The sequence below is a fragment of the Plecotus auritus genome, assembly GCF_963455305.1.
Source record: "Plecotus auritus genome assembly, chromosome: 7".
Classification (NCBI taxonomy): Eukaryota; Metazoa; Chordata; class Mammalia; order Chiroptera; family Vespertilionidae; genus Plecotus; species Plecotus auritus.
In genome coordinates, this window is record NC_137774.1 from 106807217 (window position 1) to 106824545 (window position 17329).

The 17329-nt window shown below is 43.5% G+C and overlaps 1 protein-coding gene across 2 annotated transcripts in view; it reads left to right on the top strand.

Annotated features, from left to right (window-relative positions):
• The first annotated feature begins 1218 nt into the window (after positions 1-1218).
• TRIM36 (tripartite motif containing 36) overlaps positions 1219-17329 on the top strand; it is a 39991-nt gene continuing 23880 nt past the window's right edge. Inside the window, exons 1-2 of one of the 2 annotated variants that reach the window (XM_080680296.1) lie at positions 1219-1449; positions 12285-12519. In XM_080680296.1, the coding sequence (XP_080536422.1) occupies positions 1387-1449; positions 12285-12519 (298 nt within the window). In that variant the 5' untranslated portion in view covers positions 1219-1386. Of the gene's footprint in view, positions 1450-9882; positions 10165-12284; positions 12520-17329 lie in introns of those variants that run through there. The other variant, XM_080680297.1, reaches the window with a different exon arrangement.

Below are 17329 nucleotides of genomic sequence, written 5' to 3' on the forward strand. Positions count from 1 at the left end.
AGAGGTGCAGGAAAAAATATTATATACTTTTAGACTTCTGGGCTAAAGTGGAAAAAATTTTAAATGACCAAAAGAAGAGGCAAATAAGAAAAACCCCTGACTCATCAAGCCTGCAAAATCCTATGCTCCCGTAAATTAGGTCATTTCCACACTGCACCCTGACACTGATGCTGAGCCCAATGCAAACTCTGCCAACCTGCTTAAGGAAAGCGGTTTGCCCCTGTAGTAAATCTTATATTTGTGTCTAATCTCATTATTGTTCAAAGAGATATATATTTAGTAGGAAACTTCAGCCCTTATCCCTCTCTACCTTTTCAAGAAAGGTAAGACTGCCTAGAGTGAAGTAATAGGCCAGAACTGACTTTGTTCAGCCAAGTTTTCTTTTCAAGAGAAGCAAAGATTGTCAGGTATGAATGAAGCAGGGAGAAGACTGAAAGGTCATTTACTGCTGCAGCCTCCTAGGGGAGCTGCTATTTTAAAAAGAAGTGTAAAATGTGAGAAACATGCACTGAATGTTTAACTCAATGAAATGAATGACTGGAAAGTGAGTCGCATAAGTAAGGGTGACAGTGTTTGTCCAGGAACTTTGCTGGCAGTAATGCTTTTTTTAAAAAAATTTAATTAAGGGAAGGTTGAGAGATACAATCGAACTTACACACTTAGAGTGTTTAAAATACAATCCTTGTATTTGTTCTCATCTCAGAAGCGCTGGGTTTGGTCTTTGTTACCTATTGGATTTCAGGAAGGCTGACTTGAGATGCGGCGCTGCCATTTCCTGGGCCCTCACTTATTTTTTTTTCCCCTGTCTGTTTTTCCGGCGCTGGCAGCCAGATCCTTTGTTGTGCCTCCTCTGCATTCATTCTCTCTGCCCTCGCACCTCCAGACAGTGTGATGGGGGTTTTTCCTGGTCCTCGAGCTGGGAGCTCCGGACGGCCACCTTCCCGGGCTTCGGATAAAGCACCACTTTAATCATCCAGTGGGTGTCGGGGCTGGGTCCGCGCCACACCGGGAGCAGCCCCTCTTTTGTGTTGGTGTTTGTCTCGGCTGCGGCCGGACCCCGGCGGGAGGCGTGGGCCACGACCCCCGAGGAGGCGGGGCCTGGGCGCGGGCTCCGCCTGGTGTGGGTTTCACCGCTGCCGCCCTTGTTTGTTCCGTTACATCGCCCTGCACCGTCCGTTTCACCGGGAGCCAAGCACAGGGCTGCGCAAAGCTGCCTTCTTCCCACCCAGTCCCGCCTTTTGCTTGACCCGCTTTCCCGTTTTCCCTCCTTAACAACATACTGGCGGCGCGCTTGGCAAAACAGACTGAAAAGCAGAGAAAGAGGGGGAAAAGAACAAATTTGATGCACCTGCCTGGGTCTTCCAGAGTTTGTGAAGGGTCGTAACCATGTCTGACTCGGGGGAGATAAGTGAATTTGGCTACATCATGGAATTGCTGGCCAGGGGCAAGGTAAGTGATGGGGCGCGCGGTGCGGCGGCCGGCCCCCACTTCGGGCACTACCTGGCCGCTAGCCGTGGGCGCCCCGCTCCATTCCGGGGAGGGGCTGGGATCCCGCGTCCACGTTCTCAGCCCGGTGTCCCAGCCGCTGCAGAAGGCAAAGTAGCTGCCTTTTCTTTATTATGCGGCATCTCTGAAATGTGCCAACGGAGAGTCTCCAGCGTGTTTGGGGCTAGCTGGGCGACGGGAGAGGCCCCGGGACCAAGAGGAGCGAGCTCTCAGCCCGCGTAGATGGGGGTCAGGGTTGGGGGTAGAGTGGGGGGAGGGCCGGGCGTTGGCCAAGGTGGCGCTCCTGGAGGCACCCGGGGCTGCCCAGGCCTGGTGACTTCGAGTGCGTGACCTCGCCTGTCCAGGCACCGAGCGCGGAGGGAGGGTCCGAGCAGTGAACAGGTCGGGAGGGCGGGGTAGGCTTGAGCCTGAACTCGGACCGGGTGGCAGGTAAACAGGGCAGAACCCTGGATCGCCCCGCCTAGGCGCTTTCAGCCTTGCTGCCAAGTCCTTAGCGGCTGCCCAGGCCCGGAATCTTGCGAGCCGATTTCTTTTGGTGGGGAGGGGGGAGATGGTGAAGAGCTGGATTTCAGCCCGGCACCTGTCCCGGAGCCTTTTCCAAATCGAGGCAAGCGCTGTCGGCGGCGCCTCGCGACCACGCCCTCGGCCGGCCGGTTGGCGCCGCGCCTGGCAGAAAGCCTTTCGGGGAGCCTGGCCCCCACGCTGCGTGCGAGAAACTGCCCAGAGAGGCTCCTAAGTGGTTTCCCCGAGGGAGGTGTCGGGAAATGCAGAGGCCACCCTGTGCGCGGTCCGCCGGGATTTGCCTGCTGGAACCGGGTCTGCGTTTTGCCCTCTGCACCTGGAGTTTCGGGAAGAGGTGATGGCACAGAGGAAAGGGTGCGCTCACTCATCAGAAAGGAGAAGGATGATTCTGCAAGCCTGGTGTGAACACCTGAAGCTTCAGCCTCAGACATCACCCCTGCTCCGCGGATGTAGAGTACGGAATGGTTTTAGCGTCAGGCCAGACAGTCCTGCGGCTGGTTTAATGCACTTCCAGACTAAAGCGCCCCTGGCGAACCGCGCTCCTCCCTGAACTCTCCTGTTCTGCACACAAGGAATTCACTCATCCAAGATAGAATACTTATTAACATTGAAAGGTAGGATCGCCCCTAGCAATTTCAGCCCTAGACCAGAAGTACAAATGTCACACACTTCTTATCCTGGGCTCCAGTCTGCTTCTCCTGGGGCCTCCCACTCATGCCAGTATATCCAAGCGCCTTGTCACCACCAATAGACTCCCATTGGCCACCTCCCAGGCCTAGGGTGCATACCGTAGTCCGTTCCAGGGGAAAAAAAAAGTCCCCAAAGAATTGCTGGTTCTGAGTGAGGAGGCTTGCACCCAGAGGGCCAGAACCAGGCCCTCAAAAGCGCACAGCAGGACCCTGGTGCACAGGAACTCTGGCGGGTGGGGCTGGGAGGGGGACGGAGGAAAGAGGATGCCATTTATTGATTACAAAATAAATAGACTACTCTCAATTGAGATATGAGTTTAGGCCTGTGGTGCTCAGATATTCTTCCAAGTAAGCCAGAATTGTATTAATACTTACCTTCAGCAGGCAAAATTTTAAATTCTGAGAGAATAGTTTAGGGGTGGCACCCAGGGATCCACATGTTGGCACCCCAGGTGATCATTGAACATATGGGTAAACTTCCCATAATGGAGAAGGAAGACAGAACCATTAATGAACCCTTAAAACTCAATAAAGTCAGGTAAACAAAAACAAACCTTTCAGAATTAGCAATGTGTTTACCACAATATGCCCACTGTAATGGAAAAAAATAAAAACAAAATAACCTTTGGTTTCAACCACTGAACTTCTCTGCCTCACTCTCTCCTAGGCTTCAGCAATGGGCCTGCGCAAACATAGACTATGCTCAGCTGACTTCCCAAGTTAGAGAGGCCGGTCTCCCTGTGAAATCTGAGTTGGGGAGCAGGCTCAAACACTAAGAACTTGGGACAGTTCCTCCCTACGACTTTTTTTTTTCTTTTGGTGGTGGCGGTGGTGTGTGTGTGTGTGTGTGTGTCTCAGGAGTAGCCTTCTAACCAAGCTTACTCCCACTCTCCTGACCTACCCCCCCCCCGCCCAACTCTATTTAAAACCCTCACTTTGTGTGTGATTATACAGGATTTGAACACTGAATACCTACCTCTCTGAGTATTAGCCATAGAATAGCAGAGCTTTGAGATTTACTTGCTTTATTTCCTCTGAGGAGTTAGGTTCCACTTTGTAGTCCAGGTTTGTAATGTAAAGAATGATGTGAAACTGGTCTAATTACACCAAGTTGGCTGAGTTCAAGGAGAGCAGAGGCCAGTTATCCTCTTGCTCCTTTCCTCTCTTCCTTTCCTTCAAAGTTGAGACCAGTGAGTTGACAATTATTAAAATTTCTTTCACTTTTCTCTGATGGCTTTAAAATTTTACAAAATTAACATATGCTTGTTCAAAATAGTCAACCTTTCCAGAAAGTTTTATAGAATAAAAGGTGGAACTTCATTCCCACCTCTAATCCCCAGTGGCAGCAGTTTGCTGTGTGTCTATTTTAAATGAAATTAGTTTATTGTTTGTTCCTTGAATATGGGAGGTGAGCCTTTCATCTTAGGGTAACCTAAAACCCACCTGACCAACTTGATCAGCTTATTTTACTCTATTGTGATGATTACTTTAATATTTAAAGCACAGAGTGATCTCTACCAGTGTGATCTTTCTGCTCAGCAAACAATACACTCCAAAAGTATAGCTAATACCTGAAATAATCCTCAAGAGGCTTCAAAATCAATGTAAATGGAATTCCTTATATTTCACTATCAGAGAAACTTGTATTTCTGGAAGCTGCTTTTTGTTTATTTTTTAAACTTGTCTCTTTGGTCTAAAAGGGAGCTTTCCAAATCTGTGGTCAATATCGGTCTCTAGAATGGTTTGCCTTGCTAATTTTTTTTTTTTTTTAAAGCAAGTTCATACAGCTCTTGCCTTCACATTATTATACACTCTTCTGGAATCATACGGACAAATATTTGATGACAAAGAACATTGAAGGATTTAAATCTAGTATACCTCTTTATGTTCAGAGTAATTTACATAGTTATATTTATGTATAAATAGACAGAAAATGCTTCTTGTTTCTTATAGTTCAGTAGTTACTATTTAGGCACTTCCAAAGAGCACCTGAATGGTTTGTCCAATGGTTTGAACAAAATAAAACAAGCTTTGGAATGTTACATTTCATTTTGATAGAGAAACAGGCAATGATTCCATTACTCAGTGAATTGTTTGTTACTTTTAACTTTGAACATCTTTTAGACACAAAAATATTCACAAACTTTTATAAATCTAAATTTTGCTTTAAAACAAGAAGGTACTTGTACACTGAAAGAATTCAGTTTAGAAAATCCTCAAATCTAGACTAATATAAAATCTTAAACATCTCGTGGGACCAAAACTAAAGTAATACCAAATGGTCTATTTCAGAAGGCTCAACAGATAGTTTTGGACACAACTGAAATCTAAACTGGGTGATAATGCTAAGGTTGTGGTCACTGGAATATATATATTGAGACTGGGTAAAACGTGTGTATTATGGGGGGGTACTGAAGGCAAACAGAAGATTTAAGCTGAAAAGAATTCATTTGAAAACAGCTAGTTTCACAAATAACATTATAATTTCTCTATGATGTTTTTACTACACAGTTCAAAAGATAATTTGGAAAACCTGTACCTCAAACTACTTTGTAAAAAAATGTTTAAATGAGATCTTTTATGAAATTGTAAATTTCATGTCTTATACTTAACCTGTGGGCAATACAGTAGGGATGCTAGAGTGAGACCCAGATCTGAATCTGGCTCTTTGGTATTTAATCATATGACCTTGAGGGAACTACTTAATCTCTGGGTGGAGGAAGGGAGGAGTTGTGTTTGTTACATGTTCCCTTTGAAGGGAATTATACCTATTTCACAGGGTTTTTGCAAGGCTTCTGTGAATATTTTATGCAAAGTTCCTGATACTGTTATTGGCACATTAAGTACGCTCTCAGTAAATGAAAGCTATTTTATCTAGCTACTATGACAACAGGGTTGGGGCTTGAGACACCCTATATCCAAACTGTAATCATTAGCAAGTAGAGATAAAATTGCCAGATAAAAACAAGAATTAGAGTTAACTTTGAATTTCTGATAAACAACATGTAATTTATTTATTTATTTATTTTTAAAATATGTTTTATTGATTTTTTACAGAGAGGAAGGGAGAGGGGTAGAGAGTTAGAAATATCGATGAGAGAGAAACATCGATCAGCTGCCTCCTGCACACCTCCCACTGGGGATGTGCCCGCAACCAAGGTACGTGCCCTTGACCGGAATCAAACCTGGGACCTTTCAGTCTGCAGGCTGACGCTCTATCCACTGAGCCAAACCGGTTTCGGCGACATGTAATTTTTTTAGTATAAGTATGTCTCATTCAATATCTGGGACATAATTATACTAAAAATTATCCAGTATGTATCTGAAAATCAAATTTAACACGGTATCTATCCTGTTTTTATTTGCCACCCTAAGTGTAGAAATAATAAGATACAGTCAAAAGGAACCTGTTGACAACCTCTAAATATTGCCAATGTTGTTCACCTCAAGGTGGCCGAGAGACCCCTTTGCTTACCATTCATGCAGCCAGTACACTCCTGCCATTAATGTCTGCCAGCGTAGCACTGTGTTCCTCTTATCAAATTTCAAATTGTTGGTCTGGTCCTACCATTTAGTAGATAAATGCCTACTAGATTTTCTCTTAAAACAAAAGCTTAGCCCTGGCCAAGTAGTTCAGTTGGTTGGAGCATTGACCCGATATGCCACAGTTTGGGGTTCATGTAAGAGTCACATGTAAGAGTCAACCAATAAATGCATAAATAAATGGAACAACAGGTCAATGTCTCTCTCTCTCTAAAAATCAATAAAAAAAAATGTAAAGCTACTTGGTAGATTTAACATAAAAAAGAAAAAAACAAAAGCTTAAATGGATGGGAAGATAAGGCTTATAAAACATCAAACATTAGTGTATAATATGAGAGTATGGAAGCATGTTAAACTGATGGTAAGAGTCTAAGTGCTAAAGGAGTTCAGAGAAAGGGGAGCTAATCAATGAAAACTAGACTAATGAGGAAGGAGGCTCTAGATCTGCAGCTTGAAAGATGATAGGATTTGGCAGGGCAATGGAAATCTGAACTTCCTGGCTCACTGGACTCCCTCCCCTGCGGTTGTTCCCATAGAAACACTTTATGACAGGTGAGCTTGTCCTGTCAGAGGCTTGAGTCAATAATTGATAAGTGCCATTTATTGTCCCTTCACCTATAACCGTCTGATACCCAGCAGCACAGACAATGCGTGTGCCAGTCACTGTGAAGCCCTGTGATTTACTTCATTGCCAACTTCCTTCTTTCCCCTAAGACCAGGCAGGACTCTTAAAATTGTACCAGGTTGTTCACAGCAGGGGTCAAGGTTTAGGAGTATGTGGCCATGTCACCTTGTCACTTCTTGTTTAGGCCATACTAACAGTACGAGACCCTGGCTGTTTGATTCAGACCAAACAGATTCAGAGCCAGTGGTACGTAAAGCACTTACTGAAATATGCACCATGGTCATTAGGACTTGACTCTGCCAGTAATTTAATCTCTTGTTGGGTATTAGGAGTTGGTATGGAAAGAGACCCGGTCAGTTTACTGAGTAGGGGACAGCCTAAAGGGTAACAGGTTTATATTTTAATGTCAGGTAACGAACAATTATTGAACCTGCATTGTGTGTGTGTGTGTGTGTGTGTTTGGGGAGTGGCAGTTTTTGGCAGGTGAAGTAGGAAACAACTGATGACATCATTTCTTGACCTTTTGGACTTCATGAAGTGGATAGATCTGAGACAGCTCAGACCTCTATGACAGACGAGCAATTAAGTTACATCAACAAGCGCAAGATGTCACAATGTAGGCAAGAGTACTGAAGATCTGTGGACTGGGTGGAGGGTGTTAGCCATGGAATAATAGGCTTCCTTGTGTTGAATTTTGACCCATATTTTAAAAGAAAACATTGGAAAAGGAGATGCTAGGATATTCCAAACTTGAAAGGGCTGGGCAGGCACTAAGGGATAGCATATGAAATGCAAATTAGAGGAATAATGATTTAAAAAACAAAATAATACAGATCTTTAATGTCATTCCCACTTAAAAGCCTTCAAAAGCTTTTCAGCATCTATGGAAAAGAAGCACTTTATTCCAGGCCCTCCATACTACAGTAGACTCATTTTGTGTTATTACAAGTTTACCTCTCTGTCCTGCCCTGCCCTCAAAATTCTAATATGTTCACATGCACTGAAGAGAAAGGATTTTTAAAATATAGTGATTTTGCCCTGGCTGGTTTGGCTCAGTGGATAGAGTGTCGACCTGGGGACTGAGAGTCCTGGGTTCGATTCTGGTCAGGGGCACATGCCCGGGTTGTGGGCTTGGTCCCCAGTTGGGGACGTGCAGGAGGCAGCCAATCGGTGATTCTCTTCATTGATATTTCTCTTCCTCTATGAAATCAATAAAAATATATAGAAATATACATAATTAAAATAATTAGAAATCCTTTCTCATTAGTACATTCATTTTATCTGCTGCCTAATATTTCATGGTATGGATGTACATTGTTGATGATAGAAATTTAGTTTCTATAAATAAGGTCCCAATTAAGATCATTGTACTGATGTGAGATTACAGCCAGAGGGGAATTATTTGAGCCAGACCAACAATGAAAACAGAAACTGATTTATAGATGCTTTTTAATGGTTGAGCTTTAAAAAATATATATGGGAACATGGTGTAGTGCTTGTTACATGTAACTAAATTCCACAGGCATTCCTTATTTCCCTCCTGATTAGGGTGCTTCAGAACCCGTAGGGAGAAAGCAGCCTCAATTCCAGCTTGTGGGGGCCACACAACAAACTTTAAGCGGATCAGAAAAGCCCAGTCATTACTTGGCAGGGCGTTCATCCGCTCTGCACCTCATCTGTAAATGGAGGGTTTCCATTAAAGACAAGTGCTCCGGTCCCTTTGCTGTTCTTAATTCTACACTGCTGCACCGTTATTTAATTGCCGGCTGGATTAGAGGCCACCACTGCTGCCAGTGCAGTGGGAGGACCGCACAACTTTCCACAGCGAGAGGGTTCTTCCAAACACGAAGAAAAGTGGGAAGCATTTCAAAACCCGAAGGGGATGCCGCGCCGCAGTTTAGAGCGCCTGTTTTCTCAGTCTATACATAAAGATGGAGTTACTAAGTCAGCCGGGAGGGCGGTGGCTGATCGAATGCGGCTGCCAACAATCCCAGGTTAATTTGTTTTCCCTTTGCTTTGAAAACAAGGTAGAAGAGACGCGCTTGAGCGTGGCAGGTGAATTTTACAATCCTAGTCCCGGATCTGCGGGAGCCGCGCCTTACTCCTCCGCCGGCGCCCACCACGTGGGTACCTGGGAGCCGCAGCAGCCGGACCAGCTGTCCCGATTTCCCCGCGCCCTCTGGCCCCGGGGCGGGGTGGGAGAACCTCAGAGCAGCTGCGGGGCCGGGGCAGGGCTGACTTTAGGCGCGGCGGGCCTCCCTTGCTGCAGTCTCTTGAATTCAATTCCTGTGCAGCCCCCGGGAGAAGGACTCCTGCTGTGTGGTCTGTACTCGCGCCCCTTGGCAAGAACGTGTTGTGCGTGTGGAAAAGCAGAAGCAAAAAGCGGAATATGAATGGTTGGTGATCAGTCAGGGACTGTGAAGTTCACCCCATGAATCCGCCGGAAGAGGAGGAGGAGAGCGGGGCGGGGACAGGGACCCACTACTAGGGGAACCCCCGGCCGGTGCGGGGAACGGATGGGCAGGGTCTCGTCCCGGTTCTGCGCACTTGGGGCGAGGGCACTGATCCGCCCGCGCCTCGCCGCCCCGACTAGAGTCAGGAAATGTGACTTGTCTGTGATGCTTGGTGCCGCGCTATACCACAGACCAGGACGAGCAAAACCAAGCGCAGGGGGCCGCGGAGGCCAGAGGCCGCACTGCAGGGGGCCGCACCGCAACACGCCGACCCGCCCCGCGCTGCCCTCCGCTTCGCCACGCCCTCACTTCCGTCCTTCTACCCCTTCGGGGGGCGACCTCGGCAGCCCGAGTAGGAGTGAGGGCGCTCGCCACCCTCCACTCCACCCCCCACCGTAGTCCGGCCTCTCCGCTCCCCGGCGGCCCCCTGCCGCCTGTAGCCCCGCCTCCTTTGTGCGGTGGGCTCTGTTGCCCAGGTGACGGCGCCGCCCCGCCCCGCCCCGCCCCCCGGACGCCCTGGTCCCGGCGCGGCTGTCGGCCCCGCCGCAGTCCGCAGGAGCCGCCGCCGCAGCCTGAGTTTCCGGGGCGCCGCAGGGAGCCACGCGCCTCTCTGCGCCCGTGCTTTCGCCCGCCCTGGCCTCTGCTCCCGTCGGTTCGCTGGTCGGTCCGGCAGACCAGCCCGCCCTCCGGCTCGCTACCCAGGCTCCCCGGCCGCCGCAGGGACCAGCCCACCAGACCCTGCCTGGCGCTCGTCGGCCCCTCCGAACCCCGCCGTTGATGACACCTGGCGGAGGCGAGCATGGAGGGGGACGGCTCAGACGCGCCGGTGAGTGGGGCTGGGGGCGGCCTCGATGCCAGCGCGCCGGGGCCCCTGGGTCTCTCTCCCCCCGGCGCTCAGTGGGCGGGAGCCGTTCGGAGAAGCGAAGGCTGCTGTACGGTGGCCTCGCTTCCTCTTCGCCTTCCCCGTCCCCGGCCGGTTCCGCAACCCGGTGCGCCCCCTTTCTACTCTTCGGAGGGTCGGACTCGGGGTTACCTGGGCCCGAAAGAGGGCGCCCTCGGGTGCGGTTATCGCCCAACTACGCACCTGGGGGAATCCGGGCGGGGCTCTTCCGTGGAGTTCAGGTTGTAGAATTAATTCGCTTTACGGAGTCTGGTGCCCGTCGCGGCTCGGGGCGCGCGTCCCGCCGCCCTTTGTCTGGGAGCGCGGAGGTCGGCGCTCGAGGTCCAGGCCCCCGCGGCTCGGCCCGGTCCGCCTGCCTTGTCCGCGAGCGAAGGCTCCCCCCCCCCCCCTCCCCGGCTCTGCCAGCTCCCGGAGGGCGGGCTCCCGCTGGCAGCTGTTGGGGTACCAGTGGTTTTGTTTGAAGGGGTCGGATAGGCAATTCTTAAGAACTTGTTAATTTTCTGTCGAACCTCATTTATTTTGAACCAGCTTAATTGTGGGAACTACCACATCACATTTCTCTTAATCTGATTGTTTCTCCTCAGTGAATGTAAAATGAACACTAATTTATCTTCTGGGTAAAAAGTACTTTTTATACATCGTGCTTAAAAAGCTTATGTAGTGCTTTATGTACAAGAAAAATGGAAATGAATTTAGATCTAACAGTGGGAAGTAAACCTCCCATAAAATGGGGTGTGAGAACCTACTTTGGACATTCTGAACAATATTTTCCTTTGAATTGTCAACTTTCTTGGAAAATGAAATGGGATGTAAATATTCTTTGTTCTTTGATGTGAATTGTGAGGTGTGGCTGTCTTCCCAATTTACTCAAATTATGACATAATGTGGGCTTTTATTAAATGCAGGGTGAAGCAAAAGTAGGTTTACAGTTGTGAGTACATAAAACAGTTTATTCTTTTATCATTACTTTTTAATTGTATTATTTTCCATACGAACAACCATAAACCTATTTTTGCCCCACCCTGTATTTATTGAGTGATGCAGCAAGAAATGCTACAAAGACCCATTGAGGCAATGGCAGTAGTGCTATTGTCAGGGATTAAAGCACCTTTTGTCACTTTAGGGGGAATAGAATAGCATTCATTTTTATTTAATTTTAAAAAGTGGCTCAATTCAGTTGTAATTGTGCATTTGCAGTAGTTGAAATGATTGTACAAGGTTATGAGTACTTTACTGTTGGACTACCACTAAAATTGCAGGCATTCATAGCCCCTGAAGTTTGGTATATGTGGGGGGAGAAACTGCATAGGGAAAGGATGGAAAACTGGTATGAGGTTATCAAACCTTTTTAGTTGTGATAAGACTCTAAATGTTCCCCATTGAAAATAATGCAAGCTTGTACCATTGAAAGCATTTATAATGGTGCCTTCTAAGCCTACACCCTTTCAATATTTATCACGTGCTTTTAAGATAACTGCTTTCATATTGTAGCATGAGAACCTCAAGCATTTTACCTCCATTACAGTTGCAGCTGTAATGTGCATGACATTGGTCACATTTAATGCAGGGAATTGCTGATAATCCACCTTGTCAATAGATTTCAAGTAGGGTTCCATGAACATACTGGCTAACCTTGTTTTGACCAGCTTTTGTTATTTGCTACTCACAAAGTTAATGTGCTATATTCTTAATTTTTATTGAAGTAATCTGCTTTTAAGATTTCACTGAAATCTTTAAAAAGTAAATTAGTGATGGTTTGAATAACTTCATAATTGATGAAATATTATGATTTCCTAATATTTTCTGCTAATTTTTCTTATACTTCAGTTTTTACCATGTCATGTCACTTCAGTTCTAGGCTATTGGGTGTTGAGAAGGAGTTAATGGTACAATATTTCATAGCCAAAAAGGAACTTCAGATTTAAAAATATATCTGTTAATTCTTTTTTGGAAAGGTAAGCACATGTACTTCTACAAGAGGTATGAGCATGTTCATATATTTACCCACTAAGAGTCTTTGATTCTGATTTCTTTTCAATTTTAAGGTTACCATTAAGAATATCGAAAGAGAGCTCATTTGCCCAGCATGCAAGGAGCTGTTTACCCACCCGTTGATTCTCCCTTGTCAACATAATATTTGTCATAAGTGTGTGAAAGAACTCTTACTGACACTTGATGATTCATTCAATGACGTGGGATCAGACAACTCCAATCAGAGCAGTCCTCGACTTTGGGTCACCTCCCCTAGCTTGGATAAAATTGACAGGATTAACAGACCAGGTATGTAGTAGAACATTGGGGTCAGGGAATTTCATTGACTACTGTAGAAGGAAATTAGTTTTGTCGTTTTCAGGGTTAATCTTTCCAGGTGAATAAATTAAAACCGTAGTTAAATGAACTCTTTTCCTTGTGAATCCTCATAACATTTGTCATTATTTAAATAGTAGTGGAATTCTGTAATAATGATAGAAGTAGATCTAACGAGATGTATAGCATATATACTGTACCTTTATTATTTACCCAATGTTTAAATTGTTTCCTGTTGGGATAGTTACTTTCTTCTGGACATCCATAGTAAGATTAATGCAGATCTACATTAATTTGAAATCACTGGGAAGAGGGCCACTGAAAAATGAAGGGCCAAAGTTCGTAGTGAGTAACAAGGGGAGGCCTAGGTTGGGTAGAAATACCACAGCATCATGTTAGGCATGTTTTTTGTATGGAGAATGCTTGAGTGGCCATAGCATCAGCCTTCAGGGCTTCAACTCTGCCTAATTTGGGCTTTGAGGTTTTAAGTTTAATCCTTCCCTCCTCTCTGTTCATTTTTTCCTCTTATAGTATAGAAGTAACTTTTTAATCTTGTAAGCAAACTTTTCTTATCAGAAAAGCATCTCTCTCTATATTTACATTTTAGGGAATGCCATCTATTTTGGTCTGTACTGTGATACGGAGTCTCCTTGGGTGACATTTACGTCTTTGTGCTCCATCAAAGAGTATATTTGTTGTAAGACTAGTATTATGCTATTTAAAAAATAGTGCTTTTAAGTGGTAAGCACTAAGATATTTTGCACATATAAAAATTATACATATATAGTCATGTGCCGCCTAATGACGGGGATACATTCTCAAATCCCCATCATTAGATGGCACATGACTGCATAGGTGTAATTAGGTGTTTTAGTGCTTGTGTGAACATCATAGAGTGCTCTTACACAAGCCTACTACACATTATTATAGAGCCCATTACTTCTAGGCTATGGTGCTGTACATCATGTTACTGTACAAAACAACATGAGATCAAATCAAGTACAAGAGATAATGATGCCATCAACAGACACAGAAAACACAAGATGTATGAGACTATTGCTGGTATAATATGGCATACTGTTTTACAGGAAACTTTTTTTAATAAGTAGAAAGAGTACACTCTGATAAAAAGTATAGTACAATAAATATGTAACGTGTAACATAACCATTTATTATCATTATCAAGTATTATGTCCTTTACATAATGTATGTGCTATACTTTTACATGACTGGCAGTAGATTTGGTTACACCAGCATCACCACAAACACGTAATGTGTTGTGCTACTGTGCTCGGATGGCTCTGATGTCGCTAGGTGATAGAGATTTTGCAGTGCTGTTATAATCTTATGGGACCACTGTCTATGTCACGGAACAAACTGTCATTACGCAGCGCGTGACTGTATACAAACAAGGAGCTTAGGTAACTGGGAGTGCAGGGAGTATGGGGTCCGAGAGGGTTATGCTCATTGTGAACTCATCACTTTGTTTCCATCCCTGCTAGGAAACTGGCACACTGAGGAGGGGAAGAAGGACAGTAACAGCCTGATGTTCTAGGTCCTTACTGACTAATTAGGGACCCCTGCTTGACTGGCCAAGGAAAATTTACTTTTTGTTTGTTAATATTTAGCACAGACCATTAAAAGGAATTTTAGTTGTGTACTAGTATTTCTACTTATAATTCGATTGTGCTTATATATGTATTTTATGAAATCCTGTATTTTATGTAGGCTTCTAATCTTAAGACTTGTTTAGTTTTTATATGTGATTAATATGAAGTAGGAATGAGATATAGATGAAATACAGTGAGCCACTTCTGTTTTCAGGAACTTACCACAATATTCGATAGCTGTTCAATAAATATGTATTGAATGGATGGTAAATGACAAACCTCCGCTGCAAGTTTTGTTCAAAGCATGCCATACGACTTATATTCAATAGTGGCGTTTTTTCCAGAAGAAGAGATCTATTCCACCATACTTTACTCTGTCTAGATCAAACAGAATTGCTGAGATGTTCCTCCCCCTTCTTTAGGAAGAACTTTATTAAGTTAGATTATGTCGTGAAGGGAGGAAGTTATAAAAGTTTTCTGTGAACAGTTATAGGAAATAAGAACATTTAACTTGGAGAAGGGACAACTGCAGAATATAATGGCTGTCTTGTGGAAGAGAAATTGTCACCTTCCTGGCAAAGGCTCCAGATCAAGGATCCAATGAAATAGCAAGGCAGATTTCAAGTTAACGTGAGAGAAAACAAACACTTAAGGCTGTCCAAACATGAAACGGGCTGCCTAATTTTTCCAGATCACTGTCACTGTGTTTAAATTAGAGGTCAAATTTGTGATTTTTCATAGAGGTCAAATTGAGATGCCATATCACAGGGGACAAATAGGTACATTAATGAAGCAGGCCCCAGAAAAATAAATACAGGACCTCTGCCATTTTATTTCTTTGATATAGGCATAGAGACAATATTTCATTTTCTCATTAACTCAACTACTATAAGAAAACCAGCAGCCCAAGTGTCAGCAGCCAGCTGACTCTTGGCCAACCCTGTTGAAGATGGTGTGGTTTGCGACTGTAGAAACTGGAATGGATGCCTTGTCTCATGGAGCAGTAGCCATTTGGCACTAGTGAATTATCATATGAGTTTGGGAATTCCAGATTGTTGGATTTACAGTTTTTTCCCCTAACAAAAACCTGGTAGTGGTTTTGATGTAAAGACTGTTTTTTAAATGTTGGCAGTCAATTCAAATTATTTTAAAACACTCTGCAAGCTCAACATAGGGTCAGGGCAGCCAAAACACATCTTTGACTCTGACCCATCCAGCTTTTGGGCCCTCAGTGTTTGGAGTTTTTGTTTTAAACAATGGATGGGTGACCATCATTAGCAGGTATTGTAGAGGGGATTTCTGCCTGGGGTGGTAAGTCAGGCCAGTTTTGTTACATCATCTTCCATGTATTCTCCAACCCTGAAGTGCTGTGCCTCTGCGTACCAGTTGCATTCATTCATTTGCCAAATATTTAAGTTACCTGCTAGTTATGAGACATGGCTAAATGAGAGATGTAATAATTAGAACCCTGTCCTTCATCAAGAATGTAAAACGTAAGTTAACAGATACAGATAGAGCACTCATAGGGTGAGAAGTCTCTAAGTATAGTCAGTCCTGGAGGTTTTTAGCAAATGAATGCAAATTTTAAGATTTCCTATCTATCTCACAGTCACCAGTTTTAAAATAGTTACCTTCCATTTGAGGGGCATTTTCCTATAACTTTTCTTTGGATAGATTCAAACCTAAATTCATGGGTAAGTAACTTTTCCCTTTTTTATGGCCGTTTTTAAAAAAATAATTTTTTCATCATTTAGATAAGTTTGAGAAGGAAACCAGAGACCCTATTCTGAGTAATTGATGTGGGAGGAATAGAATTCTAAAAAATAGTTTGCCATTGGTTTATTAAGGGGTTAATTAGGCTGGGACTGTCCAGTACAGTAGCCACTAGCCACGTGTGGCTGTTGAGCACTGAAATGTGCTAATGTGAATTAAGATGTGCTGTAAGTGTAAAATACACACTGGGTTTTGAACACCTAGAATGAAAAAAAAAAGAATATAAAATAATCTCCTTATAATTTTTATGTTGGTTACATTTTGAATTGCTAGTATTTTGGATATATTGGGTTAAATAACATTATTATTAAAATGAATTTCATCTGTTTCTTTTTTATCTGGTTACTGGGAAATTTAAAATATGTGGCTTACACTTTAGCTCACATGATCCCTTGGATAGCACTGCATTGGACATTTGATAGATTTTAAAAGTTAAGGTGCCTTTAAAGGAGAGTAAGATTTGTGTATATAAAAATACATATTAAATTATGTAAAAATAAAAGAACTATATTACTGTACATTTTAATCATATATATGTAGACTTTTCTCCTATTTTGTATTTCCTTTTGTCAGAAAGATATAGTTGGTTTTAGTAATGTTTATTTACTGTTATTTACATCAGTAAAAAAAATCAAACAAAAAATGCTTGATTTTACTTTGTATTTTCAATGGTTACTAGGAATATTATTTAAAAATACAAATCTGTAAGATAAAGTGTAGGTCTTTCAAGTGCTGTACCAGTACTGATTAATTCTGAACTCTTAAGATAAGCTTGATGTATGTTTTACAGTTACAGCTTCATAAATACCATGTGTACCAGGAAAAACACTTTTTTTTTTTTTTTTTTACTGTTAACTCAATAATTGTGTTATATGCAGAACAGTTACTGCTTTATCTTTTGTTAACAAGTTGTGAAACTTCCCTTTTAAATTAGATTCTAAATCCAGCTTTCTGTTCATTGTTCACAGCATCACAACGGAGATCTTTGGGGTGGAGAGGTAGAAAATGCTTTATCGCTTGTGTGGCTGCAGGCAGTATAGTGTTAGATTTAAATTAACCCTGTGTAGATAAGGTTTTAAACATCAGTGGTCAAGTCTTCAAAATTTTGTAGAAAGTGAACAAATTGGGCTGAAAAGGTCAACAGGACTAAATTTCCGAGCAAGTTCTGATGGTTATTAAAGGGAGCACTGATTATTAGTGCTTGCATTTTGTCAATATGCATGACAAGGTGTTTTTTAAGAAAATGACATAGCATTGTTAGTTTTTATTTTTTTGAGGTTTATTTTTTATTTATATTTTTTACTGACACTATTACAGATGACCCCAACCCTCTCCCCCCCTTTTTTTTAAAAATCCTTTACATTTATTTAGTAGTGGAACAAAGCTGTGTTAACAGCCAT